General features: G+C 34.2%; 1 protein-coding gene across 2 annotated transcripts in view; it reads left to right on the forward strand.

The window, feature by feature from the left end:
- The window catches only part of LOC145258239 (cubilin-like), a 1360229-nt gene that overhangs the window by 1169911 nt on the left and 165324 nt on the right, over positions 1-24994 (forward strand). For both annotated transcript variants that reach the window (XM_080116206.1, XM_080116216.1), the window contains exon 18: positions 2470-2557. In XM_080116206.1, coding sequence (XP_079972332.1) covers positions 2470-2557 — 88 coding nt within the window. The remainder of the gene's footprint in view (positions 1-2469; positions 2558-24994) is intronic.

Below are 24994 nucleotides of genomic sequence, written 5' to 3' on the forward strand. Positions count from 1 at the left end.
ATTAAATAACCTGAAAAGGGTTGATATGCCGTAAAACAAAAACAACCAACCTGATCCTGGAAGTAAGATATATTGTTGCATATGTTTAGTGTTAAAATACTATAATAAGACTTGCGAGACGAAAGTTAATCAACTCATATATATATAATACTGAGTATATAGGGTGTTTTTGTAGGTGTCGAATTTTAAATTGACAACTCTATTTTCTTTAAGTGCAAATTTGGCAACTATTGGTTATTTTAACTCGATTTGATGCTGCATCATGTCATTTCAGCAGTACGAAGTAACATGCTATACAGTGCGTGATATGATAATTTACTCAGAGAAATATTTGAAAAAAATACATTTCATTTGATGAACAACTAATTTTATAAAATAACTAGACTACCCGTGACCCGTTGGGTCAGTATGTTATATTAGCTATGGAATTAATGAATGAGTGTGACACTTGTGACATAAAGAAAATAGTTTTTTGTGACATAACAGAAACATTTCTATGAAAGTATATCAAAATGAAAAAAAGAATATAGGTAGATTTCTGAGTCGTTCTGTTTATAATTTATTTTTGAAAAAAAAAATCTTACAGCCATTGTATAAGTGGTTTGCCATACTTATAGGTAAATGTGCACTGAAAAGATACCATAATACTTAGTTAAATTCAAATTTTCATATATTTTTTAATTTAAATGCGAAAAAAAAACAATTGGGACGCTGAAAACGTACACAGTAAAACAACACGTTTTAGTGTCGCGTTGATTATTTATAACACAAATTAAAAAAAACATTTTCGGGGTTATTTATTTATGTTGGTAGTATAGAAGAAAATATATGAATGTTATTAAGAAAGGTGTATTAAAAATTAAAATTGAGAATAAATTTTTAAAAAGGCGGTGGGAAAATCGCAGTTGTAAAATGCTCTTATGGTTGTCAATGGGTTAAAGTAGATTTATTTGTGAGAAAATTGCGTTAAAATAACTTAAGCGTAATACGGATATGAACGATGTAAAAGAAAATGCAGAAAGTATTAACAATTGTTTATTTGGATAATTTAAATGCGAAAAAAAAATAACAATTGGGACACTGATAACGTACACAGTAAAATAATACGTTTTATTGTTGCGTTGATTTTTTTTATGTACGCATACACAACCGGAAGTTGTAAAACGGATGTTGGGTTACAACATCCGTTACACGGTCATCTGAGTTTTATAATAATATTGATAGATTGTCCACTGGCCACCTTCTTTATGCGATTTAAGCCCATTAGATTATTTTCTTTGGAGATATGTAAAGTCCCATGTCTACATTGATAAACCAAACACAATAAACCACTTGGAAGACGACAATTGTGTTATTGCCTAATTTAATACGTAGAGTTTTGAAAATTGGATCTCCAGATTACGTCATATATGCACGAGTCTCATGGCCAAAATTGTATTTAAATTATAAATACCAAAAATTAATCTTTGAAATAACCACATATTTATGATTATAACATTTTTTGTGATTAATTTTAAATTCACCTCAACTAAAAAGAAAACACTATTTATAAATTAGCTGTAAATATCCGGTATTACCTGGGAATCTTTTTCATTTCACTTTTTAAAAATTATTCCTTTGTTTTATTTTTTTTTACCAAATTTTACCATATAAATAGTTTTAAATAGAATTCTGAATGTTAATTTTCGTAATTACACTCTTGTTTGCTCATTAAATTATTGCTTACACTAAAATGTAGAATCGTCATCATAGTCGGCTTAACCTGCATTTTACATTCTGACATGCGATGCATGGCTTTAAAACTTACAAATTAACATGTATATGGCCAGGTTTTTATCATCGGGTTTTACTTCCAAACATCACTTCATTCACATGTCTGATAGGATGATGCTCTAGTTGACAGTGGTAACGCTCTGCTGGTTAGTAATGGTAAAAGTATGCCTTCACTTAGTTTGCCCACTGCTAAGCCTTGCAATGTATATAACTATAATGTCTTTGTGTATGTGATGTTTTAATCGCACATGCGGAAGAGAATAAGGAACGGGAAGATTTATATATTATATACTCAGGATAGTGGAGAAAATTAACCAGGACTTCTTATTGGGAAAACATCGACAGGAAAATAAAACTCGATTTAATGAGCGTTATTATTTAAAACTACTACTAAATAAAAGGAAATTCCTGAAGATATTTTTATTAAAGCCCCCAGAATGCTAGCCTAGCTGTCATTAGCTGTCGACTAAGCCAAATAAAATGTGAAGTTTGACAGCTTGGAATTTTTAACGATTTCGTAAGGCAATATTGAGGACATATTTTGGAAAGCGGTTAATGTGTATTGCTCAAACGTAGACAAAAATAAAATGGATATAGAATATTCACACACAACAAATGATCGACCCTATGATTATGCGTATCATTTAACATTATTTTCATGTTTATTAATATTGCTTTTATTTATTGCTCTTGCAGAAGCTGAGTGCTCAGAAGTCGAAAGCCGCATCAGCACTGAAGACAAGAAATACATCAGTTCCCCCGAATTCCCACGACTATACAAAAGGTCAGTAATACGAGCCTCGACGAGGAATGACGACGGCTAAATTTAACAAATTTTCTCGCTTATTAATTTGGTTTGTTCAAATTTCATATCCGTATTGGTTTTTTTTTTTTTTTTTTCGATGCTTTCATTCATCACATCCTTCATCTCCTTGGTCTGTCTCTCCGCCAGTTTGTCCGTCTCGCTTTAGTTGAAAGCAGCATTTTCATCGTCAAACAAGTAGATGGAATAGACGTATATGTTTCTATGATTCTTTTCGACTTGGTCTGATGACGATGTTGGCTAAGAAATAAGACTTACTCGACAGGATTTTGTCCAATTCTGCAGAACATATCTGATGACGATTCTCTTAGGCGTCCTTCCAGATCGTTGTTATTTTGCAGTAATGAACTAAGATAAACGTCTTCGGGCCAGGACCACAGTGTAGTATCTGTTCTGATGCTACACTTGATCTTTTCTGTCCTCTGTCAGTAGGGGGGATCCTTCATGACTGAGACAATTTTTATTTTTGTTCCTACCCAGAAGGCCCTTTCGGTGGGGCATTAGAATATGCCGACTGCCTTCCTGCAGAGGGTAAAAGTCCTTCAATGGGGGTCCTGGATATGACCTTAAACTATATCCAGTGTGGAGCCACCCTTTAATTACCATTGCTCCCAGGTCCACTCTGACCCGGAGTGGTAGTAACTGTTAGGGTCCCAATTGTGGGTTAAATAGAAACCGACGTGAAAACAACAAATATACTCTATTAAAACAATTTTTCTTCAAAATCTTTGGATTTGACATTAAATAACCCGAAAAGGGTTGATATGCCGTAAAACAAAAACAACCAACCAACCTACCCAGAATGCCCCTTTTTGGGGGAGCTGGATTTTCTTCACATTAAAAACCGACATTGTGTCTAACTCTGTCCTCGTAGGGAGGCAAGTATATAGGAAGTGTTTGTACACAAAATATATACAGTTATTTTATTTAAGATACATAATTCGGCCGGAGATTGTCTACTAGTGATCATTATCAAATGTTACGCTTAAAAAAAAAAGTTTCGTTTGATCCCAAAACGAATTCCTCTTAATTTTCAGCATAATAAATGCTGACGCTTTTGTCACTTCTGTTCTCAAATCTGATACATTTTAACTTTTTTGCTTTCTTGATAATTCACTTCCTATTTCCATTCGCTGCGATGTCACCTAAATAAGCGCACGTATATAAAAGGCTTTCCCATTTAGTCTAGCAGTCTGTCAGGTTTAAATTTGAGTCAAATCTCCGTCAGAGACGCTGCCCGCCCTTTGGTCTATCACGCCAAAGTTTGAAATATCATTTTTATTGCTAACGGAGTAAATCGCATAAACGTTTAAGAATAATTGTTTTTTTAATATTCCTAATTTTTGCCTTCCTCGAGGACAAAGCTAGACACCATCGAGTTTTTCACATGGCGAAAATCCAGTGGCACTTAGAAACAATTAAAATAAAAAAGTCCCTGTTTATATCAGAAGGAAATAGAGCTTAGGTTAACTCTCGATAGCTTTGTAACTCTCGCTTCCCTTATTTTTTCCTTTTGTTCTCACATTTTATGTGGACTATTTCTCATAAAAGAAGGGTTGCTGCTATTCTTAGTAGGAATCTATTCATTTAAGACTTATCTTTAACTAGTCTTTGACCTTGAAGTAGTATTTTACTTAACTATTTGCATGAAGTGGTTTAATGCATTGCCTGAAACAACTACATATAATAAATCTACTTTGGTATGGTATCTAAACTTTGTTATGCGATCTACATCACACGTTGTAATCATCACTTTACAAGAACAAGGAAAAGATGTTTAATTGGGTTGAAAAAGTATGTGTGGTTACCGAACCTAGTATCCTATCCCATAACACTAGCGTCTGAAGAAGAAACTGCGCGACACTTCAGCCAATTATTTAACATGAACTCGGTGAAGGTCCAGTAATTTATTTTGAATATTAAGAGCCTCCGTTCAGTTTCGAAAGACAAAGGATACCATTATAGTGGGCGATGCACGTGTAAGTGTGAGACAAGGATTGCGCAATCTCCAACCACACTTCTCCTGAATCGGCACTGTTTGAGTTCAGTGGCAAGAAGTCCAGGATAAGTGGAGAGCTCATACAGCACACGGGAAGTTCCAAATGGTCACCTATTTTGTACTGACCAAACCCAACGTTGTTTAACTTCGGTGATCCAGTGGGAGCCGGTATGTCAACATGATTATGCCGTATAATTTCGAATGTAGGTATAGTAGAACTCGTATGGTGTAGATATTTTTCCTTGTAGATAACAAATCAAAGCGGCATCGGTCAGAACAGGTAGAAGACTTTGAAATATTTATTTGCAGAAAATATAAAAATTATATTTAAACAAATTAGGAACAAGATGGTTCAAACATGGGTGTCTTTGGTTATCCTTCATCACAATTACTGAGAATGTATGTCCGACTCTTGCCTCATCACTCACTAAAATACCACATTTACCCAAGGGATCATTCTACTTAAGATATTTCCAAATTATTAAAACTTTTATTGTTCTTGAATACTACACTTTGATCCGAGTTCGAAACCAGACGAGTAATGTCTGTTTGATCAATATAGCCTCAAAGCACGATAGATGAAAAAGCAAATTATTTTAGTGTGAATTACTCTTTTTGTTTTATCTAATTAGTAAAGCGTTTGTTTGTTCCAAGTCATTCGTGAAATATCGGTGGTGATTTCTTTTCTTCCCCCTTTTTAATAAGACGTGATGATGGTGATTCGATTGTTATGATTATTGCGGCTTGAACGTCTGGAGGGAAAACGATGTGAACTGCTGTGGAACGATAAAATATTTCATGGCCGTTTTGTTTCGCTAAGCTCTCTTCAAAACCTTGCACTAAAGCGATAAAGAGATCGCTAATCCTTTTAATTTGATTGATCAATAGAAAACCATTCCTTTTTTTTTTAAATCATTTTTATGCCTTTTCAAATTGTCCAGGCGTTCAATGATATCTTATTATCCAAGAGAAAATGCTCCAAGACACTCAACAAATCTTTCCAGACATATATTATCTATAAAAGTGAACGTGTCTGTGTGTCTGTGTACATTTCCCTACGCAATAGCTCTGCCAATTTTTAATCTACAGACCCAAAATTTGATATACATGGTACTGAGATTTGGGAAAATCTTTGTGATTGGTTTTCGGCCAAAAATGTTGCTGTTAAGAGGTCAAACTTCAACGATTTGACTTTTGAGAACTCTACCAAGCTCCTCCGGCAATTTTGGGTGTAAACACTTGAAATTTTAGATATAGGTTCCTTGGACATAGATCTAACTTAATAACTTGACTTGAGCCCAAAACAAAAAATTAAGGGGTCATAATAGGGATCAAATTTTAAAAAATTAAACTTCTTTTTTTTTCTTTTTTTTTTTTTTGCTCAGCATACACCTCCAAACACCCGGGCAACGCCGGGCACCCATGCTAGTAAATCATAATAATAATCATCTATTACGTTTCTGAATTTTTTAGATGAAGATTGATTGTTCGTATTATGTTAATACATTGGACTATTTCTCTCATCTAATATCATTTTCACAACGTTTCGCTCGATGTAAGTGAGCCTCTCCTGATGGTAGGAGGCTCAATTCTCAGTGTGGCTGACTAAAAGATACAATTGCGAATTAGGACCTCTATCCAGTCCTACCTGACGAAACGAGAGCATGCTACTCCCGTGAAGTAAATAAAGGGTTCTGTTAGGAATTCCGTCAAAAATCCAGAGTTCCACAAGATATGCCTGAAGAAGGTCGGAGGTTACATCGACTGAAATCTTGTGAAAATGGCACTCGAAACGAGAACAGATAGCCCGTTGAATGTAAATAATACGAATTATCATCTGTTACTTATGAAAATTTAGTATTTGTCTGAAGCCGAAACTATACTATTTCAATCCTTCAAAGGCTAAATTAATTCTTAGTAATTAAGTCAGGAAAGGGTAGTTATACACTTGGTTATCAAGAGACCATCTTCATATGCGTTTCCTCATTTAGGGATGATAATGTATGTTCGTTATATCAGCTTCCTAGGTAATATCTCCTTTATTTGGGAGGGAGTAATGTAGTGTCTGTTCTGCGGTCATGATTAGGATTACCTTCGTTATTAGGGAAAAGGCAGAGTAGTCTTTATTCCTTTGCCACGATGACGTCTCCCAAACATTTTCTTCGTGGGATAGTACAGGATCTGTTCTTTTATAAGGTCATAAACTCGGGAATTACTTTACCCTTTGGAAAGGGATAGTGAAGTATTTGTTCTATTGCGATATCATCCTTTTAGACATTACCTCCTCCATTGTGAAGACTGTGTAGTATATGTCCGTTTGTTATATATACTAGCAACGATATGTGATCAGAGGTAGCATATGTTTTCATTAGTAATATTAGAACAAAACTATATAATCCAATACTATCCCTACCTCGCGAGAACACAAACTAAGTTTCAATGGTGACTGAAAGAAGCGAATGTGTTGGATATCTGGGCAGGCCAGATGTCACTCAGATTCCAGGAAACACTGCCTGCGAGAGAAAACTAATGAATCGCGTATATATAATCTGTATATATTTGTCTTGTATACACTAAGTAACTATATAAATTAGACGGAAAATAATCTCTTGAGACATAATAGCATGTCTATATAAAAATGATAGTATGTAGAAGTTAAGGTACCTGTTATTTTTAGTTCTGCTAATTGAGTTTGTTTTCAGGGATGTGTATGTCCTTTGCCAAATCTGTTCTGGCTTTGTGTCATAGTTCCACTGGACAACGCCGGTACACGGGTCCTGCTAGTCTTAATGATGATATTTGTTACGTATTGTTTTTAGCTATGCAAGTACAATGTGTTTGCACTTCTGTCAAGGAATAATATAAACATGTAGGCCGCTCGGTGTTGCCGAGTCGCAAATACGCTTATGATGTTTTGATTTGTTTAGATTTCCTTTTTTTTTTTTGTCTCTTCATGATTATTGTATCTAATATAAAATAGTCCCCCTTGGCTGGTCTCGTAGCAAAATACGCTTGAATATATTCTAATTCATGCAAATTTTGTATTTATTATAGAGCCAATTCTCTATTGATTATTATATTGCGTCTAATATATATTAAGGATTTCAAAAGATAAATAACTGCTTGCGTGTCATCAGCTAGAATCAAAACTAAAATATTTAGTGTTTCAACTCCAGTCTTAATCGTTACCGTTTGAGTTATCTTCAGATGTTAAAAAATAAAACGAATTTAACATATAAATCTATATTTGCGCATGCGTAGACGTAACGGGTTTAGTCGACTTACGCCTGTCAAGTCATTTTTTTTTGTCTATTGTAACTCTTGGCAGTTATTTTTACCGGCTAAAAAAACGAACCGAATTTGTTCCACATGTCCAAATCACCTATATACCAATTTTCAAGTCTATAGACTTAAAATTGCCAGGAGTTTGGTAGAGACCATTTATCACACACAGATAAGTTCACTTATTTATGTGCGTGTGCTAGAACTTTTTCATCCTAAATTATAGGCTTTTATGCACAATGTAAAATCTATACTCCTATAAATTCGTTTTTCTTTTGTGTGTATTGATATTCATATTAAAACCCCTCTTTTCTACTTATTTGAAAAGAAAATACAATTTTCTTATATATGGGTTATGGAATTGCATTCACTAGCAAAAGATCTAGCTAATTCCCATATTCTTTTAAACATTCACTTTAATTCCCTATTAGTTGCTTCGGTTTTCTAATAGGATAATGATGTTTAGTTAACTATTGCGTGTAATTATATTCATGCAAGTATTCTACATTATTTATACTTGCATAATATTTGCGTAAAAAGTTTATAGTAAATATAAAATTGTTTCCATATATATTTATGTATACGTATATATTTTTGTTTAACAAATTTTGCCTACCAAACTCCTCCTAGAGTTTTTGGACTAAAGACATGAAACTTCATATATAAGGTATTTGAATCCATGCAAAACTTTGTATATGGGTTTTAGCCCGAAAAAAATTGGTGCAAAAGTGTGAAAATTAAAAAAAAAAATGCCAGGTGAAGGTCAAATGCTGGCATTACGAATGAATGACCAAGAAGCTATTAGTTCATGTTTTTAATTTTTAGACTTGCACTTTCTACAAGTGCGGCTTGTCGAACTCTGGAATTTTTCCATCTAACTTGAGAATCTGCACAGAGTTTTGAACTGAAGCCTTTATTTAATCCACGCGGTAGCATGCATTTGTTCAGTCAGCCATGAGCGGGTATTAATCTAATTCGCAATTGTATTTTGAGTATCCGCTCTGAAGATAAACCTCCAAACTCCAACATTGAATTTTGCCAAGTACGTTACCGTTACGCCACCGTGGATTATCTACAGAATTCCGTTCGAAATTTCGTGCAAATTCCCGATTTCGATAGAAAGAGTCCAGATTTCGACAAGATACGTTTGAAGAAGGTTGGAGGTTATATCAGTCGAAACTTTGTGAGAAAAAAGATGCTTAAGATGTAAACATTAATAAACATTAGTTCGAATAATCTAAGTAATACGAATTAGCATGCCTTATGTAAAAAATTCAAAAACACACTTGTTTCGTCTACGGTTTTATTTTAATCGCTTATTTTAAACGCGTTGATTGGTTGGACGTATCTCCAGAATAGTTTTTCATGGGAGTTTCGATCGTTGGCAATCTTTTCCTCTGTATTCTGCACTGACCCAGTGCCAGGCCCGCCTAAATAAGTATCAAAAGGAAAGGCATTTAGATCATATATTATTTTCGGGCAAAAAAGACACAAAAAAGTCAAACGTCAGATACTTACGTAAACAGTCCAAATAATACACAATTATTTGCGAATGACGTTAGAACAGCAAAAGGAAGAATTCTACTTGGAAAGAATTACTGTTTTTCGGCAAACGTAACAAAGGACAACGTAAATTTAGCTTTTATTTACGCTCACAAAAGAACGAGGAATTCCGAAGAAAAATACTCTGCAAATACGAGTTTAAAGACGAAAAATAAAAGGCAAGTTTTCATTGTTTATGCTAGCAGGCTCAACTTTTGTTTGCTATGATGACCGCCGTTTTCAGATTACATCGCGCTTAGAACAATGAAGAAAACTTTTGAATCGTCATTTTTTTTTTTTATTTGGAAAAAAAATGTTCTTTTTATTTTATAAAGGAATAATTGGGTGGGCAGCCATTTTGTTTGCACATTCTTTGCTGAGTTAGCTCGATTGTTAGACTTTGATTTCGATGTGTTCTATGTGATATTTTAATGCTGCTATATTTAAATCAAACCAACTTATTTTTCTTGTTGTGGTACCTGTTTGTGCATTTTATCTTTTTAATTATATTCGTAATTTAAGCATAAAAAAGGCATAAACAAAATTGTTTTGTTTATGCCTTTTTTTGTACTTCCATTTTTAATTGTTTTAGGAATTCAACTCTAATAAAAAAATAGTTATGCATTTGATTGTTTATTTGACCATCTCCATTTTTAATAATCAAAATTCAAACTTTAGACAGAAAACATTGCATAGAAGGTTTAGACTATAAACACATCAATTTATATTATATTTCTCTTTGTCTGTTTGTCCGCACCATTTTTTTTATCGGAAACTCCAGTCATTCTCGTTGAAATTATGCATGGACCAGCAAACTAAATATTTTGTTATCCGTTCGATGCACAGTTAGGCATTAATATGGATTAGTATTTACTGCAGAAATGAACACAACCGTATGCAACCATCAATTTATAATAACCTAGAGAAGCCATTTTGAACAAGGGATTATAACTTTCCCCCTTTATTACCAGTCTAAGAAACCTAGTATATTATTCTGTATTGTTTGGATTAATCGGATAATTGTTCTCATCATGAGTGTTATTTGCACGACGTTTCGGTTGATGTAACCTCCGACCTCCGTCAAGTGTAAAAGTCGCTATGTTTTGGCTGGAAAAAAGGTGAGTAGCTCTGCATTCTTTTCGATTTTTTTTATGTAGTTGTAACAAAGTATACACTAGATCCAAAATTCGAAACTTACCTCCTTTTTTCGTGCCAAAACTTTTACACTTGTCGGGGGTTACATCGACCGGAACGTTGTGCAGATGATACTCAGGATGACCACAATTGTCTGATTAATCTAAACAATACAAATATTCATACTTCATCTAAAAAAGTTAAAAGTGTATTAATATTCTGTTAAATATTTTATTTGCTACTTCCCCAGAAATGTCTTCTTTTTTTTAAATATTTGAATTTATCTAATTCAATGGATATTGTATGCTATTCTAGTATTAATCCTATTTGATAGTTTATACCTAAAATGTATTCATCTTATCAGAAAATACAGTTGTTAACTATATTTAATTTAGGAAATCTACCTGGACAATTTTCAGATTTAGACATTTCATAAATATTCACCATAGTTTAAAAAAACGGCATTACGTATTTTTTAAGTTTTATTTAATCTCTTCGTATAGTTTGCATTATTTGAACTACTGTTTTCGTCTTAAGTGTTATTTTTACAAACTTTCGGTAGATATAACCTCCGACCTTCTTTAGATGCATCTTTTCCAATTCGAGAACGTCGTCAGCCTTATAGGCAATCAAAGTGAAACAAGTTTAAAAATAAATTCTAAGTGGAGTTCCATAGGTTGTTAATCTGGCATATTTCTGACAACTCCTGCGCTTGTGAATAACAACTAATTGGTGCTGCCTATTATGCCATTTTGGTAAATGTTTCCATCGTTTAAATTTGTAAGTTCTTCAAATGTTCATACATTAATTCGTTTTGTCATTGCATATTCTGTAAATAAAAGTAGTCTTCAAACGATAGATGATATCATATCGTATGAATACGAAGATTCTATTGTTGACATTCGTTTCCTCAATATTCTTCTAGCTAGAATTCTTTCCAGAAAGACAGCATGTACTTAGGGTAGAACCATGTGAAGGTTTCCAAAATCGTAAGTAAAAGTGATTTTGTGGAACGGGCTGGATTCGAACTTTGAGTACTCAACTCGTCGATGAGACTCTAACAGGTACTATCACTTCTCCGGGTCAGAGGAGAGTTGGGAGCAAAAGTATCTCTATCAAAATTGGTAGAACACGAGATTTAATTTATGGTTAGGCACAGGACCGATCAAATAGCGTCAATAAATCAAGTTTCTCTAAATAAAGTTAGGTGTATGTGTGTGAAGGGTGTTACAAACGATCAGAACAAAATTGGTACCGTAGGTTTCAAATCTTAAAACGAGGGATTATAACTCGTCTCATCTATTGCATTCTCCTCAGCCTCTGTTTAAGTCTGCCTTCTTGAAAAAAGATGGCTCATGTGTGTCTGCCCATCGATCGCTGTCACACTTTTGTTTTTACTATTATATGAAAGTCACTTTGTGTGAGTTACTTCCTTATAGGTTCCAAAACAGCTGAACATTTGCAAATTTCACACAAAAGGTAATTTATATGTCTGGCAATGTTCTTAGATATGTTTTCTACAGAAATGCATCCGATAAGTACCGAAAATCGAAAAATCCGGTCCTTAGTCTTTTTTCATATTTTTACAGGAGAATATTTTGCATTACACCGGCAAGAGCGATAATAAAATCTTAGCAAATCATGAAGAAAAAAATAAAAAATAAAACAGAATTATTGGCATCTGGAGATATAACTCAATGGTAGAGTATTCGACTACAGATCAAGTGATCCCCTGTTCAAGCCCGGGTGTAACCCACCATTTTATTTTAATTTACGATAAAAGAAGAGGTACCATTTAAAAATCGCCACAAATCATTTCTTCATTTGCATATTATAAAAGTAAACATTAACCAGAAGTGCATTTCAGATCATCCATGGTAAAGTACAAATATCACCTAACGTGATATTGCAAACAAACACGGACGGAACTTGATGAACGATATTATTATTTTTATTATTTATTTGTTATTTTTTTCGTGAATTAGTACACCGGGCAAATTATTCCTCGTAATATATAATAATCAATAGACTATCAATTCTATAATAATACCTACGCAATCTGCATAAATTATAATGTCATGTTTAAGCATATTGTTCTACAGGGCAACGCCGGGTGTCCAGCTACTCAAATATAATTGTCATCGTTAAACGCGCAATTTTAATAAGCATGTCATTTTAGATGCATCCAGTTTTTATTTTAAGCCGATGTATCTGGTCTGTTTTACTTTCTTTTCTTAAACTGTAAAGTTTTTAATAGCATTTCAGTCGGTCTGTCACATTTGTGTTTGAAATAGAATGTTCCACGTTATCATTTTCAACACATCTCTATAAAGGACTGTTTCTATCGAAAGTCTATCATTCTCTAATTTGAAGTAGCTTTTTTGTTGTCTGTCACTGTTAAATAGGAAATAACATTGTTTACTTTATCATGTTTATAATGAGGGTTCCTATTTACAATGCCTCCCCACGGGACAGAGTTAGACACCAGGGTCGTTTTTTTAACGTGGAGAAAAGGAACAAAAATAAAAATTGTCTCAGTCGTGAAGGATTTCTCCTCCACTGACAGAGAAAAATAAATTGAAGTGCAGCATCTGAAGAACAAATACTACACTTTGATCTTATCCAGAAGGCCAAGATGTGTAAATTAGAGCTCTGGCAAAATATATATACTTAATATATATTTTACGTTTCGGGATTTTTTTTTTTTTTTTTAGATACTTTGGCTTATTCGGACTACTATTCAAACATGAATTGTTATTTTCACAACCGTTAGATGGATGTACTCCCCTCCGATCTGCTCAGCTGCATCTATTTGGGTTTGGTAATCGATTGTAATAAATGAAATCTCTACGTCTGTTGTAGAAATAATAGTATACCAATAAATGGCCGTAAAAAAACTGTTTTCTGGATCGATCTCGCATCACCTGGTACACATAAAACGATATGAAAGCGTTATCTCGAACACGACTGTGTGCAGATGGCCAAATGTACTAAGAATTACGTGCGCTTCGAGGCCGGTGAATAGACAGACTAAAAGAAACTTTATGAAGGCCTAGAAGATGTCGTGTACAATGAATATACAGGTGTTATCGAATTTCAAAGCAGTTGAAGTCATTATTACGAACTGATATGAAAGTATTTTTAAATAGTTTACGAGACTTTCGTCTTAGTAAAATACTAAAATCTATATATCTATAAAAATGTAATTGTGTCTGTGTCTGTGGGTGTACATTTCCCTACTAAACTACTCTGTCGATTTTCAGTCTACACACTAGAGATTTGATATAAGGTGTATTAAGATTTGAGAAATCTCTACCAAATTACTAAGGCAATTTTTGGTCTAAACATTTGAAATTTTAGATAAAATGTATTCAGACTTAATGCAAGCTCTTTAATCGGTTTTGGCCGAAAATCTGGCTGTCAAGGGGTCAAAGTTCCAAAGATTTTATCTTTACTATTCAGCCAATGTTGGGTCTAAACATTTGAAATTTTACATAAATTGAATTTTTACATACATATTCAGACATGCAGCAAGCTTTTTAATCAGTTTTTGGGCGAAAGTTTGGCTTCCGAGAGGTTAAAGTTGAAAGAGTTGACTTTTGCAGACTCTACCAAACTCCTCCGCCAATTTTGAGTCTAAACACTTAAAATTTTAGATGTAGGTTACCTGGACATGAGTCAAACATTTTAACATATATATATACTGTTATGAACAGTACATAGGGCCCGAGCAAATCCGGGTTGAACTTCTAGTATATCATAGCTTTGAATCGCTTTGTAAATATGTTATTTGCAAAACGAGACATTCTGTCATGGTACTTTGTACTTTTTTTAATTTTTAACTATTTGGTATCTTAAGATACCATATCCCATTTGAGTTAAAAGTAAGTATTATAATTTATGTTGTGACGATCAATCGGAATCGGGTATCTGTACTTATGAAGAATACAGACGGTGTTACAATAATAACGTTATTTAGAAACCTATTCTTAACAGTAGGGGGGTGTGAGCTTTGTAACTATTCCGTATTTTAACCTGACAATTTAACAAAAAAAACATGCCGACAATCAGCAGAATCTAGCATTCTGCATTAATAGCAATGATTCTTTGAAATTTAAAAAAAAAATGTTTAATAGCTGAGATATTAAACTACCAGAAAAACTATGATTTATAGATCATAACGAATTGAAGTAAAAATGGCACCGGAAAATGGCAGTTAAAAATGGCACAAGCGAAAAATGAGAATGAACGTCTTACAAGCAATTTATCAAAACATTTGATACAATAAATAAAAGGAAAACAGTAGAAATTCTGTCAAATTTAATAGAAAATTATATCTACATTTAAAAAGAGGAATCTTCACTTCAAATAATGTCCTACTTGAGAAATTTTAAAATCGGAATTGGTAATTGCATAAGAATCAGAAATTGAGAACAGTATTGGAATCGAGAACATTTTTTTTTTTTTGAATTCTCAGCAATTTTTTTTTAAAGGAATTATTCTATCATTAATTATAGCTGTTGTGTGCTAGAGTAAAAATCATTGAAATCATATGATTCTACAATAATCACAGAGGTGTAGAGAGAGTTAAAACAATAACATATCAGCAAATAACTAGATTTTTAATACGTTCTTTATTTGGATGAATCGATAGTGAAAATCCGCCATTATATGTAACTAAAGCTAGGGCAACATCATATTATTTGTTTTTTTTACTCTCGAGTGTATATCCGTTGATATCTTTATTTGGATGAATCGATAGTGAAAACCCGCCATTATAACTAGGGCAAAGGACAACACTATATTATCACTTTGACTCCAGTGTGTATCCGTTGATCTCTTATATGCTTTTATATAGAATGATGTAGTTATCGGTTGTTTAACTGGGTCAATATATATACTTGAGTCAAAACAATGAAAAGAATATGCTGTTGTCATCGTCCTATTTATAACTACCAAAGAATTGCCAAATGTACTTGTTTTTTTATAAAACGTGGGAATTTATTGATGAATTTCAGATCAAGCCCTTTTCTTTTAAAAATTATAAGCAACCATCGATAGAACCATACTCTAGAATCCTGGTGCTACCAGATCAGGCTGTCCATTGGCTTCCTGAGACGAAATGCACCTACATCGATTTTCTTTTTTTTTATTTTCTATTCTCTTTTGTAAAACTTAATTATGTTCTGCAAAAACAAAAACAACCCCCTTCCCCTCTCCTTTCCTTTTCCTTCCCTACTTCCCAACCCCGTCGCTCCCCTCTCTCCCCTTCCTTTTTCCCCCCTGTTGGTAGGGCACTAGAATAAGCTGACTGCCCCCCTGCAGAGGGTAGAAATCCCTCAATGGGACAACCAGTTAGCCGTGGGTTGCTACCCGTAATGCCTTAGGACGTGATCCTGGTGATTGAGCTAACCTAGACCTGGGTGCATAAAATCTAGGCAATGCAACACATTACTTCGGCCCTTACTTTCGCTAGACGGAGAGGCCCGATCCGACCAATCGGTCAGTCACGCCAAGCCCTAGCACTTACACCCAAAGTACCAACTACCACAACAAAGAACGAAACTTAAAGGTACTCCCATCTTTTTTTTTTATTTTTCTTCCCCACTACAAAAAATAGGCAAACCAAGTAAGTGCTAGAAGGCGGTGGCAAGGGTCAATAAATTGGAAAGACCAGAACTCAACACTCCATCTGAACAAATGTATTTTTGAAGACATATTGAACAGAAAATATAGTGCTTGAGAACTCCTTACCAAAAGAATATATCCTCCACGTAGTCCCGACATGGTCAAGGCGAATGGGTGTCCTCCTTACTATGCCCCAATTTTGGACTCCAAGGTGGGTAGGGAGCGTGGTTGATGAGAAATAAATCCCAAAATCCGTGGCTGATAAAAACAAATGCATCCCCCTCAAAACCCTCAAAAGAAATCATTCCTCTGACTCTGACCTCAAACTCAGATGAAGAATAAAAATTCAAGACTAGAAAAACCATTCCAACTATAGATGAAGGAAACTTCCCACAATTCTTGGTTATTGAATTAATCGAAAATAAAAAAAATTGGAAATTTATCAACTTTTCTAATAGAAAAGACATTATCCACAAAGAGTAAACCAAAAACGATAAAAAAAACAAAAGATGGAAATCAACTAGTTAAGATCACCAATCTTAGAGATGCTCAATCTCTACTCAAAATGAAGAATTTCCATGAGTACAAGTGCAAAGTCTTTCCCCATAAAACACTAAACACTTCGAAAGGAGTAGTTCGAAGTTATGAACTATCGCTAGCAACCGAAGAAGAAATAAAAACCGAATTATAAAAACAAGGAGTAATCAACCACATCCGCATAAACATAAAAAGAAACAATAAAATAACCACCAACACATACATATTAACGTTTAACAAACCAACAATACCTAAAGAAATAAAAATTTACTACTTAAATGTAAAAGTAGACCAATATATCCCAGCTGCATTAAAATGTTTCCATTGCCAAAAATATGGACATCATAAAGAAGCCTGTAAAGGAATAAAAATATGCAGAAAATGCGGCAACAAAGAGCCTGACCACACCGAAGAAAAATGCATAAATGAGGTGAAATGCGCTAACTGCAAAGATCACCCGGTCTTCTCTAAAATATGCAAAACATACAAAAAAGAAAGAGAAATTATAGAAGTAAAGTAAAAAAAAAAAACACAACCTTTCCAGAAGCCAGAAAATAGTTGAGACGTACATGAAAGACAACACATGCTGAGACAACAAAAAAGACAACTAAACCATGCCAACATAATGAAATACATGATCAATATAGGGAACTGATAAACAAACTGATTACATTAAACATTAAAGAATGGCCAGAATTTCAAAATAGCCTAAAAGAAAAATACTCAAATTTGGGAAACAAAATAGAAATAACAAATCCAAACAAAGAAAATAATATTCCATCCACAACAGAACCATTTAAAAAAAATCATCACAGAAACCAACAAAACAACCACCATGAATTAATAAAAACATAAGCAATGATAAAACAGCAAATAAAGAACGTTCCAGAAAAGAAGAAAACCAAGCAATAGACACTCAAAATAGATTCTAAATTCTGGAAAAAATGGAAACCTAAAACATTCTAGATAAAAAAGAAACCAAACACAAGTAATCAAGAGGGAAAAAATGAACAAGAAGCCAAAACAGCAACATCTCAAGCAAGATCCAGATCGATGTCCAGATCCAAACAAAAAAAAGAAAAAAACCAGCAAAACACTTCACCAAAGACACAAACTCCGACAAAAGATAAACCCTCTACCTCTAAAGAGATGGAAATAGAGGAAAACTAAACAACCTCATGGATAGAAATAAAACGCAACAAATTGTCCAATGGAATTGTCGTGGAATATGATCTAACTATAATGAACTTCTTATACTTATCTCACTCTTCAACCCAGCCATTGTTTGCTTACAAGAAACCTTCCTACAAAACAATAACCATTTCAAAACACCAAACAATGAACAATACAACTATTTCCATAACACAGGCCCTCGTGCTAATGGAGGCACCTCAAAGCAATTTCTCTGTCAAAACAAATCTCCAAGCAATCACAACTCAAGTCACATTGCACAAAACAATCACAATCTGCTCAATATACCTCCCTTCTCATGAACCAATAAATGTAAATGAACTAGAAAATTTAATAAAACAACTACCTTCACCATTCATTCTTCTTGGAGATTTTAACTGTCACAGTACGTTATGGGGGATGTGAAGTCACAAACTCAAAAGGAAACAAAATTGAACAATTAATTAACAAAAATAACTTATGCCTTCTCAATCAAAAAAATCCCACATACTTAAATCCAACAAACGGATGGACTAGTGCCATTGATGTTACCATCTGTGATCTATCAAGTTTCCTGGATTATACATGGAGCACTTACGAAGAACTCTGTGGAAGTGAACACTTCCCTATCATAATAAATTACAGTAATTCCATCCAAAACCACATACCCAGGTGGAACACAAACAAAGCCAACTGGGCCGAATTTAAAGAACTTTGTTCACTAAAATTAACAGAATATCAAATCCAAACAATAGAAGAATTCACGGAAGTACTCATAACAAAACCAAAAAATGCATACCCAAAAATTCTCCTCCTGAAAAAAAAAACGAACCATGGTTCAATCCAGAATGTAAAACGGTCATTAGACAGAGAAAGGCAGCCTTAAGAAAATTTAAAAAATAACCCACAACGAACAACTTAATAGAATACAAACACCAAAGAGCTAAGAAATCCAAAAGATCCTGCTGACAACAATTTGTCAACAAAATCAACATCACCACAAAACCCAAAACCGTCTACTGGAAAACTATAATCCAAATCCTATCAAACACCTCACAAATAAACAGAAAATAACTGATAAAAAAAAGATATTGCTAACACACTAGCTAAAACCTTTGCCGAAAATTCATCAAAACACTACAATAGACAATTTCAAATACTTAAGAAACATAAGGAAAAGTACAAAATAATCTTTAACTCTAAAAACCAAGGGCCTTACAATTAAATTTTCTCACTCAATGAACTAGAAACCGCCATAGAAAAATCCCATAACTCAGCTGTAGAACCAAATGAAGTGCACTACAGCTTCCTTAAAGAAATTCCGCCCGAATCATTAAAACTCCTTCTCCAAATTTATAATAAAACATGGGAAACAAAAGATTTCCCAACTTCATGGAAAACTGCAACAATAATACCAATACCCAAATTGGGAAAAGATACATCAAACCCAGAAAACTACAGACCAATAGCTCTCACAAGCTGCCTATGCAAAACGTTCGAAAGAATGGTTAACTACCGTCTTATATGGTATCTAGATTACAACAAAATAATTTCTAAAATCCAGCGTGGATACCAAAAACATCGAGGATGTATAGACCACATTACTAATCTTGAAAATTACATCAGAGAAGCTTTTATCAATAAGGAACACGTAACATCTGGTGGGGGTCGATCTTGAGAAAGCATATGAAACTACCTGGAAACACGATATCATAAAAGATCTCCACAACATTGGACTAAGAGGCAGACTATCTGAATTCATAAAAAAACTTCCTAACTGACAGATCTTTCCAAGTTCACATAGACCCAACTTTATCAGACCTACAAAATCAAGGAGTGCCCCAAGGAAGCATATCAACAACTATCTTTAACATAAAAATCAATAACATTATAAAAGAACTCTCTCCTGATATACATAGCTCCTTATATGTAGATGACTGCTCAATCAGCTACAGATCTAAATACACTCACACTATTGGAAGAAAACTACAACCTAACATAAATAAAAATAGAAAACTACAACCTAACATAAATAAAATTAATAAATGAGCAACTAAAAATGGTTTCAAATTCTCCAAAACTAAAACAAAATGCATCCATTTCTGTAACCAACGTAAACTCCACCCTAACCCAACCTTACAGATTGAAGGCGAAAAAAATCCATTCGTAAACGAACACAAGCACCTGGGAATCATTTTTTGCAAAAAACTAATTTTCATTCCACACATCAATTACATCAAAACCAAATGTAATAAAGCATTACAACTCCTACGAGTCATCGCCCATACAGATTGGCGCGCTGACAAGAACACACTTCTCAAACTATATAGAGCATTAATTAGATCAAAAATAGATTATGGTAGCTTCATATATCAATCCACCAGAAAGTCATATCTAAAAACCCTCAACACAATATGCCACTCCGGACTAAGACTAGCACTAGGAGCATTTCCAACCTCCCTTGTAGAAAGCCTGTATGCAGAAGCACATGAAACTCCTCCAATGCTTAGAAATAAAAACCTTGGTCTGAAGTACTACACAAAACTTACAGCCAACCCCACAAACCCAGAACACAATAGCACTTTAAATCAAAACCGTAAACACCTTTTCGACCAAAAAGAAAATGCAAAAAAAAAACATTTGGACTTAGAATAAAATCGATTTCCAAAGAAGCAAATCTACCCATAACCAAAATTCACGAAACTGTCCTACTCAAAACCCCTCCTTGGAAAATCGTATCCCCTAACATCGACCTAAGTTTAAGTAAATATGAAAAGAAACATACTCATCCAATAACTTATCATGATGATCTCGATAAAAGTATCCAGACAACACACACATCTATACAGATGCGTCTAAACAAAATAACGCAACAGCCAGTGCAGCAATACTCAATAAATCAATCAAAAAACAATCAAACCTCTTCAAAGAAACCTCAATCTTCAGTGCTGAAATACATGCTCTAATCCGAGCTCTCAAACTCGCCTCCAATAACAAAAAAAAAAAAAAATTATAATCCTTTCAGACTCCCAATCTACTCTAAAAGCGATTAAAAATAAAAAGATAGACAACCCTCTAATCGCAAAATTACTCCAAAAATTAACTGAATTTTACAGTAAAAAAGAAATAATTTTCTGCTGCATGCCGAGCCATCCGCTATTAAAGGTAATGAATTAGCAGATTCAGCAGCAAAAAAACTCTTTAAATCTCCCAATCGATGCAAATTTTAAAATTCCATACATAGATCTAAAAAGACGTATCAACGCATATACAACAGAGAAATGGCAAACCTACTGGAATGAACACCCTAACAACAAACTTCACGAAATCATGCCAAAAATCAGAAAACAAGAACAAAATACGAAATTAAACAGAAAAAAAAGAAGTCAAACTAACAAGAACAAAAATAGGCCGTACCCACTTAACCCACTCATATCTCCTAAAAAAAGAAAGCCAACCCATCTGTATACCTTGTCAAACACCACTCACAATCAAAAACATATTAATTGAATGTACTGATTTTGCAACAGTAAGAAATCGATTCTACAAAGAAAAGAATATTAAAGAGTTATTTGATAAAAACAATCCCCACACCATACTCTCCAATCTTAAAAAAAAATTGGCCTTTATAAAAAAAATTTAAAAAGAACCCTTCATACAACGGTCCTGGATATGACCTAAAACTATATCCGATGGTGAGGCCCCAGCTTGCGGGCCTTGGGGAGGGTGGAGCCACCCTTTAATTGCCATGCTCCCAGGTCCACTCTGACCCGGAGTCTTAGTACCTGTTAGTCCCAACTATGGGTTAAATAGAATCCGACTTAAAAAAACAAAAAAACAAATATACTCCATCAAAAAATCGTTCCTCAAAATCATTAGATTCGGCATTAAATAACCTGAAAAAGGTTTATATGCCGTAAAACAACCAACCAACCATACTCTAGAATCAAGCGTTCAAACTCTTCGGCCTAAGAGTCACGAGTAACATGAATATAACAAATACATAGAAGATACTGCCAAGTCTGCTGCAAAAAAGTGAAATCTTTCTACAGGTCTAGAAAATTTCTTCTATCAGATTTCTTATTTCTACAAAGCCACCATTCGCCCACGCATAGAGTATTGTCACATCTGGCCTGGTGCATCAACCCCTACTTTCTCCTTCTTGGGCTGGATCTTTTAGAAACTTTGTCTCATCGCTACAAAGTTCGTCCCTGTGTTTGGTTTACAAGTCCTTCAATAGAATGTACTTCGATGAATTTGCAACAATTTGCTCCCTCCTCGACAAAATCACTCATTATCAACCCAACAATCGGCTAAATTTCACCACTTCAATATTGAAGTCCATAAAACGATGGAGAGCTTACTACTTTCCTCGAACTGTTTGTCTTTTGAATCCTCTTTCTGTTTCTCTGATTATACCAACATGCAGAAATTAAAATGTAATGTGAACAAACACATCGTTTCACTACTCTTCACATATGATGTTTCTAATAATTTGGCCGCTAATTCACAGAGCCTCTTCCATCTAAGCAGCAATTGGCTTTAAGAAAAAAATATTTGTAAAAAAAAAAAAAAAAATACCTGTAATTCCTCTAATTATAGAACAGTTCTCATCTTTTGGTATCAGAAAGAACAATTCTCGAAGCTACTGTGTGCACGCTAGAAACAGTTTCCGAATAAAAACGTCGAATTTATAAAGACACTTACTAAAATGTTTTTTTTTTTTTCTTAAATTTTGAATAAGAATGAAATAAACTCATAATAATTACAAACTAAACTAAAACAACGGAGAGAATAATCACGTTGACTAATCTGTTTCCATATTCCGCTGTAGAGCTCGCCGAGCGAGTTGGCGTAGGGGAATAATTCAAATGGTCGGCTTACATAACAAAAACTGAATAACTCACCGTAATTAAATGACGTTGAGAATCGTCACTAGTAAAATAGGTGATGATTTGGGATCACAAGGTTCTGTATATGCTCCGATCGGTATTATTTCCAATCGTCCTGGACTTCTTTTTGCCACTGAAATAAAACATAACCTCTTCAGAGGAGATGATATCGTTAGAGATTGAGCAACCCTTACTTCACAATCACACACAAAGCTACCCTAACAGGTGGCATCTATTCTTTCAAGACTGAACGGAGAAGATGAAACTGAAATAATTTGAGATGAATTTTTCCTAACGATTGTAAACTGGACGATGACATTTGCTTTATTGATTTAGTTCACCACGGACGATTGTTTCACGTATCACAGCCCTCACTGTGACGAGATCTGATGAGTTATTCACGTTTTTGTTATGTAACCCAACCATTTGAAAATTAGCTAGTAATTTTCCCCCTACGCCAATTCCAATGTGACGAATGCTAAATCACAGCTACGTTGGGCAGGACATGTCTTGCATATGGAAGACGACCGAATACAAAAGCAAGTAATGTACGGCGAGCTCGACAGCGGATTATGGGTAGACCTCTGCTTTGCTTTAAGGACAAGTTGAAAAAGGATTTGACGTGTGTAAATATTCTTTGTCATGATTTTGAACGAATTGCTTCTCAACGAAATGAATGAAGATCTGCCTATCAGAGGGCATCAGGCAGTTCTTTGAAACAGAAATCGTGTTATTCGTTTCGTATGAATTAAATGATTCTATCGTTAGCATTGGTCTCTCCGATATCTTTCTTGTTAAAATCCTTTCTGACCACATGAAGGTTGCCAACATCCTGAGTGAAAAACTTTCAGAGGAACGAACTGCACACCCAGGTTGTCAGTTCGTGTCGTCAACGATTTAGCTACCGTCACGTCTCAACTTTCATCAATAAGAAAAATTGTTTGGTACTTAATTACAATACCAATTATTGAAGGCTTATATATGAAGTAGAAAATGTCCAGATATTGTAGAATTAAATTTACAATATTTTATTAAATAAAAAAGGAATATGAAATAAAGGTGAAAGTTTCTTTATCCCATCGAGTTTCAAAGATAGGCTATTCTCCTCAGTTAAAAACGTTAGCAAACAATAAGTATAGATGAATATCTATTTTAGCTGGGAAGTTAATTTTTGAAAACGATCGAGAAAAAGTTCTTAAAAAAACGTTCATAGAAAAAACGAAAAAGAATACTCAGCAATATCCAATAATTTTGGTTGCAAATATCCAGTGAGATTCAAAAGTTCGTAATTTTTGTGGCGATTAATAAATCTTAGTGGGCATAAGCCTGCCCTTAGAATTCCTAGAATCTGGTCCGTTCAAATTAGTTTACCACTAAGTACAAAATATTTTAGATACATTGAGAACATTTAAAACCTTTTTCCTGAAAACGAGCACATAGATAATATTAAAGACAAATTAGACTCATTCGAACTCTTCATAAAGTTCACCTATGAAACAGAACAATTATGCATTAACTTTTTAGGCATTCCTTCATAGCTCAGACATTAACGTCAAAAGAAAATGTAAATCGTAAGCTAAACCTTTTGCTTTCGATTCTGGCGATTGTACGAGTCATTTTTCTTCTAATCATTACTATATATTGGGTCCAATATAATAATAATAAATACGAAAACTTTGATCCAAATATCAGATGTCAGCGTATTTTACGATCAGGGGATGCAGGATGTTTGCTAGTGTGTGTGTAAGCATTTTTTGTTACAAATGGAGAGTCTTCAGAACCTTTCAATGTGACAAATGGTACCAAACAGGGTTGCATAATGACACCTGTGCTGCTCGCTTTGTTCTTTTCAGTTAGGCTGAAATAGACACAGGCGTAGTGTGTTCGTTACAACTCTACTTTTAACCGAATCGTTGTTTGTTTCGTTCACCACACTCTTTTCTTCTACCTCTTCTTTTACACACGTCCGTTCGTTTTCGTGACTCAAAATCGTCTCTCTTCCCGCTTTCCTTTCCTCGTTATTTATGGAATCAGGGTACGAGATTGTGGTGTAAATGAAGAAAAAAAGAAACAAGAACGACCGACCGCGTTTTTGTGTGGCTTACCTCGTGTTCATAATGAAGAAGAAAGAAACAAAAATGGCTGCCCTGTTTCTTTATATGCCTACAGGGTGACCACGAGGTATGCAAATGAGATGCTCCTGATTGGAGATAA

The sequence above is a fragment of the Euprymna scolopes genome, chromosome 3 (genome assembly GCF_053919585.1).
Source record: "Euprymna scolopes isolate OS-2025 chromosome 3, ASM5391958v1, whole genome shotgun sequence".
In the NCBI taxonomy this organism is placed as follows: domain Eukaryota; kingdom Metazoa; phylum Mollusca; class Cephalopoda; order Sepiida; family Sepiolidae; genus Euprymna; species Euprymna scolopes.